General features: G+C 38.5%; 1 protein-coding gene across 2 annotated transcripts; it reads left to right on the top strand.

The window, feature by feature from the left end:
• Positions 1-134: 134 nt before the first annotated feature.
• Positions 135-16,542, top strand: ZDHHC6 (zinc finger DHHC-type palmitoyltransferase 6). Of its 2 annotated transcripts, none has more exons than XM_044916603.1 (11): positions 135-378; positions 1,377-1,857; positions 3,402-3,493; positions 4,710-4,869; positions 6,268-6,429; positions 8,099-8,152; positions 12,691-12,858; positions 13,886-13,927; positions 14,610-14,755; positions 14,847-14,893; positions 15,934-16,542. In XM_044916603.1, the coding sequence occupies exons 2-11, from the start codon at positions 1,591-1,593 to the stop codon at positions 16,035-16,037; spliced, it is 1,242 nt and encodes a 413-aa protein (XP_044772538.1). In that variant the 5' UTR covers positions 135-378; positions 1,377-1,590; the 3' UTR covers positions 16,038-16,542. The 2 variants fall into 2 exon arrangements, with proteins under 2 accessions (XP_044772538.1, XP_021555197.1); XM_021699522.1 differs by having other exon boundaries at positions 141-378; positions 12,691-12,777; positions 15,934-16,534.
• Positions 16,543-17,711: the final 1,169 nt, after the last annotated feature.

Raw genomic sequence — 17,711 nt, 5'->3', positions numbered from 1 at the left:
GGGTTCTCGGGGATCACTGAGAGCATGTTTTGCCCCTCCACGTTCTGGAAAGCGGCTCCGGCTCCCCAAGCTATAGATCCCAGAAACTTGCTTCCCGAGGGAAGTCTGATGAGGCGAACCTCCCGGAAGTGGCTGTCGCAAAGACCGCGCGCACCGGGCGGGAGCTGGAGAGCAGCGGCGACAGCGCTGGCTGGAAGACAGACTGGTCGCGGCAGGTGCCGCACACCACCCTCTTACAAGCAGGATTTGCTTTTTGCTTGCGCTGGACTGAGGTCCCCATGACGGCGTTATCCGAAGAGGAGAAAACCTGTTCCGGGTGAGCCCAGGCGGCCCCGGAAATGCGATGGCCGAGGAGCGGGCACCAAGGACCAGACTGAGGTGGGAGTCAAGGCAAGGGATGTAACTGATTTTGGCGGTCTTCGCCCCGCCCGAGTGAGCCCAGAATCTCCAGAATGTTGAAACCAACCACGCTTGCCAGAATGTTTCTCCCCTGAGTGACGATTTCTAAGCGCTGTGCTCCGTGACACGGGCGGGGAACTGAGGCACAAGGCAGTAGCATCTGTTGCGTGAAACTCCTTAATACCCTGTATCTGAGATCTTCCCTTGACTCACTGCAGTCCAGTCAGAAATCCTTCCACAGATCTTCCGACGCTCGCGGTTCTGCCTTCCCTGTCCCTCGCTCCGGAGGCACTTCCTCCTTTTCTCAAATAACGTTCATTCATGTTTATCCTCCCGTGTTCCTCGAGTCGTGATTTCACACATACACCTCTGTCTCCCGTCCCCTACTTTCACTCTCTCTTTGCTTTCACTCGCTCGCCTCTTTACGTTTGGCCCAAATAGATCCTTAAGTTGGTGTTTTGGGGTAACCGCAGGCAAATGTATAGACCGTGTCGGGCTCATACTTGACAAATCGAGACTCGGTAAAAGGCAGTTTAGAACTTCGTAAAAGGAGTTCGATGACTTGGTTTCTAGTCTAGGTGCAGCTGTTACTTGTGAGCTTGGTGCAATCACTTAGCCTCTCCGAGCCAATTTCTTTTCTATGAAGAAGGAAGCTGGATTCAGTCAACCCTAAAGCCTGCTCCAGCTCTAAAATTCTTTGTCTCCTCAAACCATTCACTAAACGTGGGACAGTCACGGTTCCCTGACAAGTTGAAAACAAAGGAATAAAAACCACTATTTTAGAGTCATGTATCCAGTTTATATGCCATCCAGACTTGAGCCCTGTTTTGGATCAGATAAAAATAGTTCTCTTTGGCATTTGATAAGATGCTCATCCCATAGTAGTGCACTTGTAAGATGCCTTTGTTTAGGTGGTTGTTGGAGTTAAATAGTATATAATAAATTTTTTTACTGAACTTTCTCATTTTGTTTTTTAGATTGGGTTTCAAGCCAAGATCCTGGATTCTCCTAATTAAGATAAAGAGCTCTGAGTGTGTAACAATGAAAGTGGCATAATCTGCATTAACATCCCATAGCTTGAAGGCATGACAGTTAAGGAACACACATGGACTTGTGGCACATGGAAATGTGTGCACAGAAAAAGGAAATCTATAATTTTCTAAAAGTAGGAAGACATTCTTCCTCACCAAAATGGGTACATTCTGCTCAGTTATCAAGTTTGAAAATCTCCAAGAATTAAAGAGACTGTGTCACTGGGGTCCCATCATAGCCCTTGGTGTTATAGCAATGTGTTCTACGATGGCCATGATTGACTCTGTGTTGTGGTATTGGCCTTTACATACAACTGGAGGAAGCGTGAATTTCATCATGTTGATAAACTGGACTGTCATGATTCTTTATAATTATTTCAATGCCATGTTTATTGGTCCTGGCTTTGTTCCTTTGGGGTGGAAACCGGTAAGAAAAAGATCCCTTAAGATAAGGAACTCTAATGATAATCATATATTTAGTTTATGGCTTTATCTGCTAACCAATAGTATCAGACACAGCCTACTTTTTGCCTTGATAGAGGCTAAGCATATTATTCTAATTACTTATCATTTAGAGCTCAAAGAATTTATTTTGTATCCGTTTGAAAATATTCATCTAAATTAGTATTTCCCAGAGAAATTTTAGTGAATACTTGTCCTGCATTAAAGGAAAAAGAAAAGAATGAAGGGGACTGGGGGGTGTATAGTCCTAAATTTAAGAAATACTCATGTAATACACCTCTTATAATTCCACAGTGCAGTTTGGCTTAGGATCTTTTGTCATGTAATACATTAATAGCCCTCAGAACTGAGAAAACCTCTTTAGAAATTGCTGGCTTAAATCATAAAGTTTTAAAATCAATGTTAAAATCATCGCATAAGGAAGTACAGTGTGAATCAATTTGTGGCTTTTTAAAAATTGTAGAAAGTTTATGCTCATGAATTTCCGTATTGCTTGCTGAGGGACACCACCTGATAGCTTGTTAGAAATGCAGAGTTTTGGGCTCCACTCCAGACCTAGGAATCAGAATCAGCATTTAACAAAATCCCCAGGTGGTTCTTAGGTATGTTAATGTTGGAGAAACACTAATGTAGTGTACTATTTAAAGTGGGTACGGAGATGAGTAGGACAAATTCATATTCTGAAAAACCTTATAATTGAGAGAAACCAAGGCACTTGTGTAAGTAACTAAACTATAGAGAAGAATGGGATGAGTGCTGTTGAAGCTAGAAGGACCTGATCTTTTTCAGCTGTGGACCTGAAGGAGGAGTGGAAATTTCCACGAATGGGGACGAAGACATTTCAGGTTGATAGGTGGTGGAAGCCTATAGTCAGAAATAACAGGTTACATAGTACCAGTAAGGCTGAAACAAAGGCAGATTGCGGAAGGCCTTAAATGCATGAGGAATTGTTAGGCCATCGGGAGGTAGGAGAGGTTTTCAAGCCAAGCTCTGAACTAATCAGAGTTGTGTTATAAGAATATTATTCTGACAGTAGACAGTTTGGATTAGAGAGAAACTACCGTAAAGGAAAGTAGTTAGAAGTGATTAAAATGGTGCAAGAGAGATTTCCTAAAGAGTATCAGCTCCAATGTTTGAATCCCCACCTCCAAAATACCTGCCACATGGTCAGCTACCTTTTTCCGGAACTCCTCCCATTCTACTAGGAGTTTGGAAAAGTAGAACCAAATACAATCAGTGGCAGTGGGTTTGGGTGGAGCATGGGGAAGAGAAATTAAAAATGAGTTCTGGTAATTGGAAGAGCAATGCAGCTGTTACCAGAAAGTCATTATTTAAAAGTATTTCAAATAAAAGGACTGGAAATGCAAGTTAGGATTCCATCCTTATCCTCACCCCCCATAAAAGAAAATAAAACTGTACCGAAGCATTTATTCATAAGACCTGACATGTTATTACTTAGGATCAGACAACTGATAACTGATATATTTTTGTTTATGTTTTGCTACCAAGGAAGATTCTCAGGATAGCATGTACCTCCAGTATTGTAAAGTCTGCCAAGCATACAAGGCGCCACGGTCACATCACTGCAGAAAGTGTAACAGGTACTGTCTTTGCTCCTCACTGGGGACTGATCAACTTGATTACTGGTCTTAATGTTGTTCTTTCTACCACGTCAATCTGAGTTTTAGTCTCTATAAGGTGGCTTCTTTATAAAAAACATTGTCAAAATACTTGTGTCCATATCTCTGTTTTATTCTTAAGTTATCAATTTTGATAATAAATAATCCTCACTCTTTTTTGTCATAAGTGAAAAGATTTTATTTATTTATTTACTTATTTACTTTTTGGAAAAAATACACATTTACTTTGCTTCTTGCCCTGACAAGAGTAAAAAGTTATGCCTTCAAGTTGTTTCCATAGATCAGGATTAATTGTGCTTGTCTGCTGTCATCATGACTAGCTTTAGAATTGTTCTGAGTCTAAATTATAAGGGACACCTCCTGCCCTTTCCATCATTTGGGTTAAGTAACATTTACACTTTATGCATATCTAATAAATGAATTCAGGTGCATATTGTCACTAGTGTGTAATATAAAAAACTTAATGGGAAAAAAACTGAATCACTGTAAGAAATATGAAGTAAACTAGAACCTTTTTAAATATACAGCTCTTCCACCAGTTAATAAGAAATTTGTGATGACAGTGTTGAGGTTTAGGAAAACCATTTGTGGCAAATATAGTTTGGTGTGAGGCCAGGAAATGTTCTTCTAGCAACAAGGGAAGGAAGCTCAGTGAGACTTTGCCTGTTATACCACATCTTATATTCCATAGTTAGCTTGCTTAGCTCAGAGAATCCACATCTAAAGGATGAGAACAGGAAGGAAGGAAGTTATAAGGTCTGCTGGGTCCCATCAACCAACCCTGGTAGAGATTTAGAAGTGATTTTGTTGAATCTCTGTTGTACTCCGTTCACTGCATTTCAGAGCTAGAGAAAGACCAGGAACCCATGCTTATTTCTTTGTAATGAACCTCTCAGTGGGCCTCTTGACTTCTTAAAACAAACTCACTTGTAGCAGACATCTTTTCCTCAGAACCTGTCACAAAGCCTGACTTTTCTCATGCTGTTTAGAATTTGAAAGAAGTCACTGTTCAGAGTTGTTTAAAACTCATAAAGACTGCTTTCTGTTCCATGGAGTATAATTCCTCTGAGACTCATGGACATGCTGGATTCCTATTTGCATGATCTTTTGAAGACCAAAATTATTTAAAGTAGACAGGATTTTCTGCCTCATGTTTTATGTAAATTTTTCTTGTTAGATGTGTGATGAAGATGGACCATCACTGTCCTTGGATCAACAATTGTTGTGGTTACCAAAATCATGCTTCGTTCACACTGTTTCTCCTTTTAGCACCACTGGGTTGTATTCATGCTGCCTTCATTTTTGTTATGACTATGTATACACAGCTTTATAATCGGGTAAGTGACTGTGTTATAAAATCATTTATGCCAAATTAAATGGTAGTTATGATTATTTAAGAAGTCCCATTTGGAAATATGATTTCTCTGATCTAGGTTGGGAAACAGAACTTTGCTTTACCTATATATGAATTTCTTTTTTTTTAAAGTATTAAAATTTAATTTTTTTCCTAAGATTTTATTTATTTATTTGAGAGAGAGAGCATGAGTGGGAGGGAATGGGAGAAGCAGACTCCCTGCCAAGCAGGGAGCCCGACGTGGGACTCGATCCCAGGACCCTGCGATCATGACCTGAGCTGAAGGCAGCCGCTTAACTCACTGGGCCACCCAGGTGCCCCAGCACTTAATTTTTAAGATGAGGAAAAATTATTTTGTTTTGGAAACTTACCTTACTAGCTGTAGTTGAAGTTGATAATATTTTATTACTGTATATATAATTTGATTTCACACTTTGTAGCTGTGGTAAGAATAGTTAGAGGGAAAAAAGGAACAAGAAGAAAAAGACAGCCCTAATATTTTCTATTTCCATCTAATTCATGTGGCAAGTCGCAGTTGTTTTGTTCGTTTCTAATTCCAGTGCCCTGGAAGGTAGCTCATGGAACAGGCATGTGTCCTAAAATATCCTCCAGAAGATTAGGCTGACTTATGGGCAAGTAGTCAGGAGATAAAGTTCGGGGGTCACAAATTCAATCCCTGAAGAAGCGTGGTGGGTAAATGATTTTCACAGGCCTAAAAGGACTGTAGCACCTGGAGAACATATGCCCCTCACAGGTGGGACAGCCCATACTCACCTCGGCCAGTTTCTGATGTTTGGAAACCTAGTCCAGTAATACTAGATCTTCTAGTGTTTCAGGAAAAATCAGAAAATCTGGACTTTTTGTTTAACATCTCCTGATTTTTAAAAGTTGGCACCTGGCTGAATATTTTAAAACATTTTGCAAGCCAAGCGGTAGGCATCTGCAGGGCATGTTTGGCTGCATTTTGCCAGTTTTTAACCTCTGGTTGTGGCACATGAGGGAAGAAACAACTACTAAATTCTAGGCTGTCTGGTTTTTTTGCTGTGGAAGATTGCTGTAAATAGTGAGAAGCAAGGAGAAGATGGATGCCACAGTTACAATTTAGATCGATGTCTCGTGCTGTTCATGCACATTAATGTTAGTGGGGTATGCCTTACACTTCCTGAGGAAATAATTAAAAACAAAAAGTAACATTTGAAAATAACTAAGAATGATATCCTGCATATCAGTATGAGTTCAAGCATTAGATATTCATTTGCTTTTAGCCACAACTTCAGGTTATCATTTGTTGATCTTTTTTGATCAAGTTGTTTTAGATGTTCCAGTACAGACTGAGCATTTATGACAACTGAATATTTCAAGTGTGTGTTGTTGTTTGTAGCTCTCCTTTGGGTGGAACACGGTAAAGATTGATATGAGTGCAGCCCGGAGAGATCCTCTTCCAATTATTCCATTTGGATTAGCAGCATTTGCGGCCACCTTGTTTGCCTTGGGATTAGCTTTAGGAACGACCATAGCTGTTGGGATGTTGTTTTTTATCCAGGTAAGTTTCTTGGTTACCTCTAGCTAAAAGTTGTCAACTTACTGGGGCTGCTTATAATGAGAGAGATAAAGGCTGCATTTAAGTGTACAGTATGAAATGGAAATTACTGTTACCTATTCTATCAAGGTACTAGTCAGATATCTAGTACAGATAATCTCTGTACTAGTCAGATAATTTTGAAGTAACTTTGCCAGAACTTCAGGTAACTGATTTAATTTTTAAAATGTTATCTTAGAGTTACATATCACTTTATAGTTGGGAAAGCTCTTCTCACATTATAGTCTCTCTTGATCTTCACACCAACCCCCAGAAGGAGTTTGAAGAGGAGTATTTTTCCCTTCCTTACAGATGAGTAATTGAATCACAGAAAGGTGAAGTGACTTTACCCAAGATCACCCACTCATGTATTCAGTAAGCTGTTTTATGATGGTATGTATTTAATCATCATCATAACACAGCCAACGTTTATTGAGCACTTACTATGTGCAAGACACTGTTTTAGGGACATCACATGTAGGAGTTCGTTTAATTTCAGTAACAACCCTATGGTACGGATGCTATTTAATGCCTACTCTGATGAATTATTCCGCTAATTTCAGAGGCTACAACAATGAAAATGAAAAGCGTCCTGCCCCTAGGGAAGTCACAATTAGTAGTAACCTAATTAGTAAACTAATACTGGCTCATGTGTGTATCATAGATTTATGTACAAAGTGCTTTGAGAACACAGAGGAGGATGTGGCCTTGAAGAGATCACAAAACAGTTATGACTCATTCCATTCATCTAATTAGCTTGTTCATTAATTGAAGGCCCACTGTGGGCCAGGTGGTGGTGTGCTCGGCCCTAGGAATATGATGAGGACTCCTTGCCCATGAGTGTTTTTACTGTGCCACACTGTTTCTGTGGACACAGCCAGACTAAAAGGAAACGCACACCTCTCATAGAATCAAAAATGATGGCCTTGAGGACTCTGGTGCATCACCCAACCCTTTTAAACTCACAGTTTTAAAATATGCTGGTTTTGGTTATACTTCATGTTTTCTATTAGCCTCGGATCAAATTCTTTGAAAAAATTCCCCCAATGCCTCTAATTAAGAATCATATTAGAAATAAACTAAAACCCTGTGGTGTAAAAGCTCACATAAGTGGAATTAGTCATAGCTAGGAAGATTGATTAATAGAATCAAGACTGAATACATTTGGTTTTTAAGGCAAGCAGAATATCTGGGTTGACTGAGTCACTTTCTTGTAGTAAATAAATTAATGATAAACTTAAGGTTAATTAAAGATTGTGGTAAGAGATTTTAATAGCAAAATGCACAAGTACTGATTAAATGGATTATATCAGTGTTTCATTAATACTCTGGAAACCTTGTTCAGAAGATAGTACTTAAAACATGAAGCTTTATTAAAATAGTAGATTCAGATTTGATTATGGACTGCCATAATCATTTTGTGGAGAGGCATTATAGTGCAGTGCTTAAGAACAAGAACTTTAGAGTCAGATGGACCACACCCTGAGTGTGTTACTTAGCCTCTGTTATCCTGGTCTCTTCATCAATGGAATGGAGCAATAAAAACTATCTCATAGGGTTACTACGAAGATGATAATCTTAAATGAACCAAAGTTTTATCATAAAATTTTACTGTTTATCATTTAATTTTCAGATGAAAATAATTCTCGGAAACAAAACTTCTATTGAATCATGGATTGAAGAAAAGGTAAATTTTAATAATTGTTTCCTTAATCTCAATAAAGATTAGTTCAGAAAAAATAAAATAAAATTAGTTCATAGGCCAGATTAACTAATAAATGCCTGGAAGTGAAAACCTCACTACCAGATGGCTTTCTTAAGTCATTTGCATGCCACACAGAAGATAAATATAGAAAAGAAACATTTTGATTCATTCTTGGTTTAATATAACTCCCACAGAAATTTGCTTCTTGTTCACCCTGAGTTGCTGAAGAAGGCTAAGCCATACATTAAACCATTTCGCCATTCTTTCTTAGATTAGGGGTTAAGGCAAACCATTTGGAAAGGAACTTCTCTCCTACCAAGGTGCCATCAAGTTTTTTTCAGTGCTTTAGGACTAAAAAAACCTTGATAAGCCCTATCAGGTAGGGCTTACAGCATAGCTTGCTACAGACCTCACAACCTTTAATACATACTTCATCCCATCTGTTTGATTCTGTTGTAAAAAGTCAGTCTGACTACTCTGCTCCTTGCTTAAAGCTTCTCAGAGCCTCACCATCATTGTAGCAGGGTTTATAAACCCAAATGCCTGCGGCGGCCAGGCAGATAACTTAGGGGACAGGAGCCAGCCTGTGTACTAGAGCTGCCTAACAGATGAAATTGATTGTTACTATGGGGGGGTACTCACTCAGTATTCTGAAATCATCTAATTGTTTTTCTAGAAAAGTAAGAGATCTGGATTTCTGTGACATCTCTTTTTTGTTTTTAAATATTAGCAAGCAATTCACATTAAAAACAAAAAACCTTGTGGGCCAAATAAAACATACCAATAAGACATATTTAGCCGCCTGGCAGTCAGTCTGTGAACTTGAAGTTACAGCAATAGGTTCTTAAGCTTTTTGGTTTCAGGTCCCTTTTACGTTCTCAAAATTGTTAAAGGACACTAAAGAGCCTTTGTTAATGTGTGTGATATCTATCAGTAATTGCCATATTTCCTGAGAAAAATTTTGAAGATTTATAATTCCATTTAAAAATAATAATAAGCCCATTATATGTTAATAAATAGCATATTTTTAAAAATTACTATATTTTTCAAAGTAAAAAATAGGGAGAAGTGGCATTGTTTTATATTTTTACCAATCTCTTTAATATCTGACTTAACAGAAGACAGTTGGATTCTCACATCTCCTGCATTCAGTCTGTTGAGATATGTTGCTTTGATTGAAGTATATGAAGAAAATCCAGCCTCACACAGATAAGTAGGCAGAAAAGGAGAGAATATTTTAATAGGCTTTTTAGTTAGTAGTGGATATTCTTTGATACTACATGAAAACTTGACAGGTGATAGTCTTGAAAGGTTAGTCGTATGTGAGATGTGAAGCCCTATCAGTAAACGTTTTGTACTCTTGTACATTTCAATCCATCACTACATCTTGCTCTTTGAATGGACCTTTTACCCATACATGATTTTATAACATCAAGTATTGGTCATTTGGAAAATATAGTTTTATAGGGTAATGCAGATTTTCCAAATGCTGGCACATTCATTCATATCACTACCAATTTTATGGGGGAAAGTCCTTTATTTTGGAAAGCTGTCGAGCTCATTAGTGGTGGATACAAATTTTCTAAAATTGTGGTTTTCACTTGAAAGCCTTAATTTTTTCACTGACAAATACTCAGTTGTTTACATTGAAGTAACAGCTTGACTTTGTTCATTTTTGAGAAAATTTCTGCCAAATATTGAAGTCTCAGTAACCTTAGTTTCATTACTCATTCTTTCAAGTAAAAATAGCATTATATGAAAAAAGCTGGCTACACAGCTTTTGTTAGTTCACAGCTCAAACAGATGTTTTCCTTGAGATAAGCACTTTGGCATGCTTTATGTGTATTCCCCATCTTGTCACACAGAATAGTGAGAGGACATCTACTTGAGAGTTGAGATTTAATAAAAATAATAATTTTTATTGCATCATCAAGGACATTCTTGTGTAAAACTTTGGTTTTTTGTTTTTTGTTTTGTTTTTAAATATGAGTATGTAACGGTGAAGAATATGTTTACTTACACAGTGCCACTGTGCTGATTCCTGCTTAAGGTACCAGCAATTTTATCCACTACTGCAAATTTCAACACAATGAAAAAGGCAAATAACATGTTAGTATTAAAATGAAAGTTGTTTGACTTTGTTGAACCCTAAGAAAAGGTCTTGGGGACTGGAAGAGGTGTGCAAAGCATGCTTTAAAGGAACCACTGATATTACAGGTTTAAGTCCAAGCTCCTTAGCTTATACATAATCAAGCCTTTCATGTCTTCCCCTTTTCTGTTTCTTCTACTGCATTTTCTACCTCTCCCCACTCCATCTCATTCTTGATACCAACTAAAATCAAAAACTCCTATTTTATACACCATATGCTTCTGTATCTTTTCACATGTCATTCTCTACCTAGAACACACTTCCTCTTTTTTGCTGATTTCTTCTGCCTCAGGACCTAGTTTGGGTGTCATTTCTTCCAAAGAACCTTCCTTGACTCTCCCTAGATTAGCCAAGTAGTTTTTTTGCCTTTCCCATAGCACCTATTGCACACCTCTGTTGCTTTTTTCTTTTTTTTGAGAGAGGGGGAGAGAGCACAAGCAGAGGGGAGAGGCAGAGAGGGAGAGAGAGAATCTTAAGCAGGCTCCACACTCAGCGCAGAGCCTGATCTGGGACTTGATCTCAGGACCCTGAGATCATGACCTGAGCCAGAATCAAGAGTCGGATGCTTAACTGACTGAGCCACCAGGCACCCCACCTCTGTTGCCTTTTAACACAGGATTGATAGAATCCCCCCAACTTCACTGAGTGCTTCTCTTAGGCAGAGACCAGGCCTCAGTCTTTTTTGTAAGCTACTCACATCCTTACCACTATTTCTTTGTTAATAGCCTAAATCTCTGTTCTTTGAGACTTAACCATTTTGAAGACTCTGAGACTTTTGTTTATAAAAATGGAAAATAAATTATCCTTTACTATTTGGTGGGAATTTACACAGTTAATAGATTCATACATACATGTAGCTTGACAATTGTTTTAATTGAATTAACATCAATATTACTTTATAAGTAATTACAAGAAGCCTTTCCCTAAAATATTGTCCCTTGATAATAAAATATTTCAAGGTATCATTTCTAGTTAATATATCATCATTAGATTAATACTTTTTTTTTTCTAATGACCAAGGCTCTTCATAAAGTGCCATGCTAAATCTAGAAGTTATTTTAAAACTGGCACTCTGTTGCTGACTAAAAAATACAAATAAATGATTAACTTTATAGAAAACTTATCGAAATTACTAGACACTAAAATTGATACAAATTTCAACTGGGTTTGTACACTTACTAGGAATAAATAATATATCTTTATACCACTAGGTGTCAGTGGAACTTAAGAAATTCTAAGCCAGTTTATCTCCTTAAGTTAAAGTTAACAATTTAAGTGCCTAGAATATAATTTATGCAACTTGAATATTTATGTATATGCATAAAATGTACATATAAATGCATAGATAAGTGAGTATATATACGTGTGTAATGGTATAAAAAACCGAAAGAAGATCTGCACATTTCTGCTACTTTCTTTTTTTTTTTTTTTAAAGATTTTATTTATTTATTTGAGAGAGAGAGAGATAGCGAGAGCAGGAACACAAGCAGGGGGAGTGGGAGAGCGAGAAGCAGGCTTCCTGCTGAGCAGGGAGCCCAATGTGGGACTCGATCCCAGGACCCTGGGATCATGACCTGAGCCGAAGGCAGACGCTTAACGACTGAGCCACCCAGGCGCCCTCTGCTAGTTTCTTTTAAAGAAAAATAATTTTCAGAAAATGATGATTCCCCCTGGAACCTGTTTTCCCGGCCATCCCCACAGGTGTGGTTGCCACCCAGGATACAACTGTTGCATTCTGGAACACCCTGAAACAGTTCCTTTCATCCTGAATAAACTCTTGCTTTCTCTTAAATCTTTTTTATCAAGATCCCTTCTTTACACCTGGATTCTTTTGTTTTGCTGAAAAGCCAAGAGCATTGAGGATTTGTTATATGTGGAATAAAGCTATTAACTCAATTTATTTATTTAGATTTTATTTATTAGAAAGAGAGCACTTGCGAGGGGAGGGGCAGAGGGAGGAGGAGAAGCAGACTCCCCGCTGAGCAGGGAGCGTGATGTGGGGCTTGATTCCAGGACCCCAGGATCATGACCTGAGCCCCGAAGGCAGATGCTTAACCGGCTGAGCCACCCAGGCACCCCACTATTAACTCTTTTAATAAGCATTTTTGAATCCTTGTTCCTGAATAAGCCCTGTCAGACATTTCCTGAATGATCTCATACGAGTTTGGTATTATATATTATATAGCAAGTTCCTCTTACAAGTTTGTCTCTCTTCTGTGTACACTAACATTACAAGAAGGAGGAAGCATTTTTAGGAGTGATACAAATTTGAGGAATAAATGTATATTACTATCAATACTATCAATAGTGTATTATTTAGAGCTGTTTGAGGCAGAGGGCATCTGCCATCTTACCTCTTTGTTACCCACAGGCTAAAGATCGAATTCAATATTACCAACTGGATGAAGTCTTTGTTTTTCCCTATGATATGGGAAGTAGATGGAAGAATTTTAAACAGGTATTTACGTGGTCAGGGGTCCCTGAGGGAGATGGACTAGCGTGGCCAGTAAGAGAAGGCTGTCACCAGTACAGCTTAACAGTATGTATTTCTGTGCAAATAGGCTTTCCTTTCTGTCTCACCCTCTTCCCCTTAAGTGCCCCTTAACTCAGATGACATTTTATAGTAAAATAAATCATACAATTTTTTTCAGTTTGGCAAAAATAAATCCAAGTTAACAATCCTAAAGCACTCCTTGTATCATGTCTCTCTTTTAATTTAAATTTCTCTTTAATCCTTCATACATATGACAAAGTCCTGATCCCTTCACTTAGTTAAAAATCTGGCCTAAAACTGCCTCCAACTTCTCCCTAACGGAAATCACACTTTACAATTGGCCTGGTTTCCTCAGTGAACTCCTTGTGCATTCCTGCCACCTCTTTGTCCACACTGTTTTTTCTCTCTTCTGTGACCTCCTCTCTATCATAAATTATCAAGGCCAGTTTCAATCCCACCTCATCTGGATTTGGCGCTTAACCATATGCTACTGTATGGTAGCTACTGTATGGTGCCCATGAGGTCTCATTTTTATTTAATTCTTTTATATCTTTAATTTGACAAGATTCTGGTACAGAGATTATGAGTTATCTTGATTTCCCCTACTATATTTAATATAGTACCATTTAATAAATTATTGCTGAATAGATTGTTGCTGAAGAAAAGTAAGTCATAATGATGACTTTCAGTGGAGACTTGCAGATGAATTTTGCAGTCTGTCTACCTTATCTCTAAGGAATCCGTGAATCTCTGTGTCCACCTTCAGGACTAGCCTGGAAGCCCCATGAGGGCAGTGAGCACATCTCCCTGATTCCTGGGCCATAGCGAATGCTCAATGAGTATACAGATGAAGACAGTGAGAATATGGAGAAGAAAGCCTCATGTCAGCTCCTACTCTCATAGGGCCCACTTTCCACTTTTCTAAAAAAAAAAAAAATATGTGGCCTTTGAATTGTCAGCAACTGTGAATGCTGGAAAATTGGGAGTTTGTCATGTCACTCTGGTATAGTACATGGCAAAGGGCTGTTTTCAACACCGAGAGAACATTTTTTCTTTTTATATCTCCAAACAGATTGAACAGTTGAAACAAAAAGCAGACAAAAGAATCAGAAGTGTAAGTTATATTTTTGCAATGATACTAGTTTCTTTTTCCTTTTGTCAGGCTCTACACTTCTGTATAGTTTTCAAAATTGCCTTTGAGTAGAAGCCAACTGTTGGCTTTTATTAAATAATGTTTCTTAATACAGTTGTTGAAATTTGATACAGTTCACTTTTGTTTTCTTTTAAGTAGTTCTACTGGCGGTTTAGAGGGAATGTGGTCAATTATATTGCCAACAGAAAAATAATTATCCTCAATATAGCTCATCAGTATGAAACCCATCCTTAAACTTCTGCTGTATAGTTTGATGGCCACTAGCCACATGTGGCTATTTAAAGTAACTAAAATTAAATAAAATAAAAAATTCAGCTCCTTGGTTGTACTAGCCACATTAGAAGTGCTCAGTAGCTACATGTGTCTAGGGGCTACCACATTGGTTACCACAAATATAGAACATTTCTGTCATTGCAGAAAGTTCTGCTGGACAGCACTGCTCTAGAATTTAATTCTTAGCTACATGCTTGAAATGCAGGGTAAGAAAAGCCTGGAGAACTAGAAACATCAGTTGCTTCCAATAAAGGAACTGGGAGGGAAAGACTTGTCACCTGATATTTTGGATCTACCTTTAACAATTTAAATTCAAATTTAAGAAATTCAGGGGTAAATGTTAAATTGTTTTTCTAATTATTGATGCCAGGTACGGTATAGAGTAATAGAAGATTACAGCGGTGCCTGCTGTCCTTTGAATAAAGGAATCAAAACCTTCTTCACGAGCCCCTGCACTGAAGAGCCTCGAATAAGGCTACAGAAAGGGGAATTCATTTTAGCCACAAGAGGGTTACGGTAAGTGATAGAAAGTACTGAATTTCTTCTTTAATGACGAAATTAGCATCTAGCCTAAAAAAAACTAATTTTAATCTTTTAAATATTTCAGATACTGGTTGTATGGAGATAAAATTCTTGATGATGCCTTTGTAGAAGGTATGGAAATGGAAGGAAATGTTTAATAGACAAGGCTGCTAGTAATAATTCCAAATTTTGTGGGAATAACTCTTATAAACAATCAGTGTCACATGCATTAGGGCACATAATAGGAAGACACATCATCAAGCAACAGAAAAAGGCTTCTTATATTATTTCTCCATAGCACTTCTATGTATCAGGTCTTTTTAGTGGCAGCTAACATTGGAGCTCCTCATGATCTGTGTGATGGGCACTTGTAGAAGCGCTTCACTTGTGGTGAAGCCCCCAACAGCCCTCATTTACTTTTCATTGATGAGGAAACCAGAATGCACCGAGACTGAGCACCTTGCCCAAGACCGCACTAAAAAGAAGTAGAGCCAGTGCTCCAACCCAGGTAGTCTAGCTGTAGAGCCTGTATACCAACCCCCTGTGCCCTCTGCTCCCCCGTGAATGAATATTCCTATGAAGTTATGGAAACTAATGGATTGAAATTTTCTGTGTCTTTAATTTTTTTTTAATTTTTAGAACTTTTCCTTTTTAAAGATTAATTCTGGATGCTTTTTCCTAAAACACTGGGTTAATTGTAGACTAACCCCATATGACTACTTAGTCAACCTTGATATTAGAAATTTACATGTTAGAAAAAACCTAAGAAGGAAATTCACAGAGGCTACAGGGAGGTAGTCCCTGGAACAGGTGAAGTATGACAGTGTGCCCAAAACACCACGATCACACCTGTGCAAGTGAATACCCATATTGAGAAATCCTGCCCACCCCTGCCCCATGTTCCACTTAGGGGTTGTCCTGAACCACAAGGGGTTGTACCTTTCCTAGCTAATAGCATTTGGGAAATACTGGTTTTCTAGCTTGATAGACAGCATTTAAACATATATATATATATTTTTTTTTTTTTTTTCCTCAAATCATACTTATAAAAGATGGTAAAGGAGGAAAAAAGTAAAGCAGAATTAAAAGCTTATTGACTTGAAGTAATGGGACTTAATTTGGCTCAGCAATATCACTAAGTCTATTTACATTAATTTCATTTTCTCCATCAGGTGTTTCACGAATCAGAGGCTGGTTCCCTAGAAACTGTGTGGAGAAATGTCCCTGTGATGCTGAAAGAGATCAAGTCCCAGAGGGCGAGAAGAAAAATAGATAGCCACTGTTAAAGTAAAATTACTCTTTAAGTCCTCTCCATTACTTGAAAATTGTACATATTACTAAAGAATTATGCAATGAGCCTACTCTGGTTAAAGTGTTCTTTTCCTTAAAGGTGCCCTAGTGCCATAATCTAAATATTTTTATTACCATTTTGAAATGGAGAAGCCATTCTGCATATGCCTTTGAATTCCTGCCCCTCTTTGTCACCTCTTCCTCTCCCCAAAAGGAAAAACACTTCACCCAAGTAAGTGAATTGCATTTTCTCTAGGATTTTTTTTGTGCGCTGCACACTATGGACCTCACCTGCAGATGTAGTTCCCCCTTTTCCAGGAGCATCTGCATGTGATGCTTTTATCCTCTTTCCCCCTCAGTTGTTATTTCTTATGTAATATTCTAGATACTATAGAACATATGTCAGATTCAATATAAGCTGAAATTTTATTACCTGTCTTTTAATAATGCAGATTTTGTCAAATCAAATAAATATCAGTGGATGTTCTGTATAAATCGAGTTTCTACTAGCCTCTTTCTTTTGGCTGATTAAAAAGTTTGTCTTAGTTCTTTGTGGAAAAACTGCTCTACTACCTTGTGAAAAATTGGCATCTTTAACCATGAGTCTTAAGTTATTCAGTAAATGAATTAATGGCATGAGATCCCAGCATTCTGGGAAACTTTCAACCTAGTGAGCTCCAACTGCTCATGTACACTTGAATCTCTCAAAACCTGAAGCTTATGCGAATGGTAGGATCTAAGCTGGTGGATTGGATGCTTAATGTTGAGCTTGTCTAAGCACAGTAGGATTATAGAAGTCACCTACTCCCATACTAATTCTTTCCAAGGCAGGGAACTTGAGCCTTTAGGGGTTTTAACAGTTAACATCAAGAGAAGGACACTTGGAGATTTAGCAGTGAATGAAACATGACTCTGTCCCATTCTAGTGATAGGTAGGGAGGTAGACAGACAAGCAAAATAGGCATCAGATGGAGTCATGGATTGTGAAGAAAGCAGGTAAGATGGTCTGATGGAAGTGACCTTTGACAGTTGAAGGGACAAGTCATATGCCTTTGGGAATAGCTGCGTCTTAGGCAGAGGGAGCAGCTAGAAAAACAGGCTGGAATGTGCCTGGCATGTCAGGAATAGGAAGGCAGCCAGTGTGGCTCAGCTGGAGTGAGGGAGGGAGAGAGAAGGAGAGGAGGTCAAGGTGGTAATCGGAGCTAGACCACGGAGGGACCCTGTAGGTTAATTCTTGTCTTCCCTTTGTTTCAGATACTCAAGAATAGACATTTCTTCAGCTTTTCTGGGCTCGGGGTCTAGAAAGACCATCCAGGAACATTCTCCTTACCTCCAGTTAGAGGACAGAAAGGAACACTGTTCAAGATTACTTAGAGCACAACAAAGATGGTAAAGGAAGAAACAATGAATCGTGTGCTTGGTTGGAGTTTGGGCTCAGCTGGTATTTGTTTTATTATTCGCAGCTGTGGGAGAAGAGGGCCTGGTCCTCTCAACATTGCCTTTAGTAGCCGCCAATCTTGGTTGCCTACTAGAATCACCTAGGGATCTTTTAAAAATCCCGATGCCCAGGCCGTACCCCAGACCATTTCAGTCACAATCCCTAGGGTGGCACCCAGCCATTATTAGGATCTCTTTAAACCCCTCAGGTAATTCTAGTGTA

The sequence above is a fragment of the Neomonachus schauinslandi genome, chromosome 6 (assembly GCF_002201575.2).
Source record: "Neomonachus schauinslandi chromosome 6, ASM220157v2, whole genome shotgun sequence".
NCBI lineage: Eukaryota > Metazoa > Chordata > Mammalia > Carnivora > Phocidae > Neomonachus > Neomonachus schauinslandi.
Note: the sequence above shows the minus strand (reverse complement) of the source record. Positions and strands in the feature narration are given on the sequence as shown.

Excerpts from the sequence above, each read along its gene's own strand:
- ZDHHC6 (XM_044916603.1), top strand. The coding sequence starts at position 1,591 with ATGGGTACATTCTGCTCAGTTATCAAGTTTGAAAATCTCCAAGAATTA. Across the intron at positions 6,430-8,098 it reads GGATGTTGTTTTTTATCCAG|ATGAAAATAATTCTCGGAAA; the intron begins GTAAGTTTCTTG and ends TTTAATTTTCAG. Across the intron at positions 13,928-14,609 it reads CAGACAAAAGAATCAGAAGT|GTACGGTATAGAGTAATAGA; the intron begins GTAAGTTATATT and ends TATTGATGCCAG.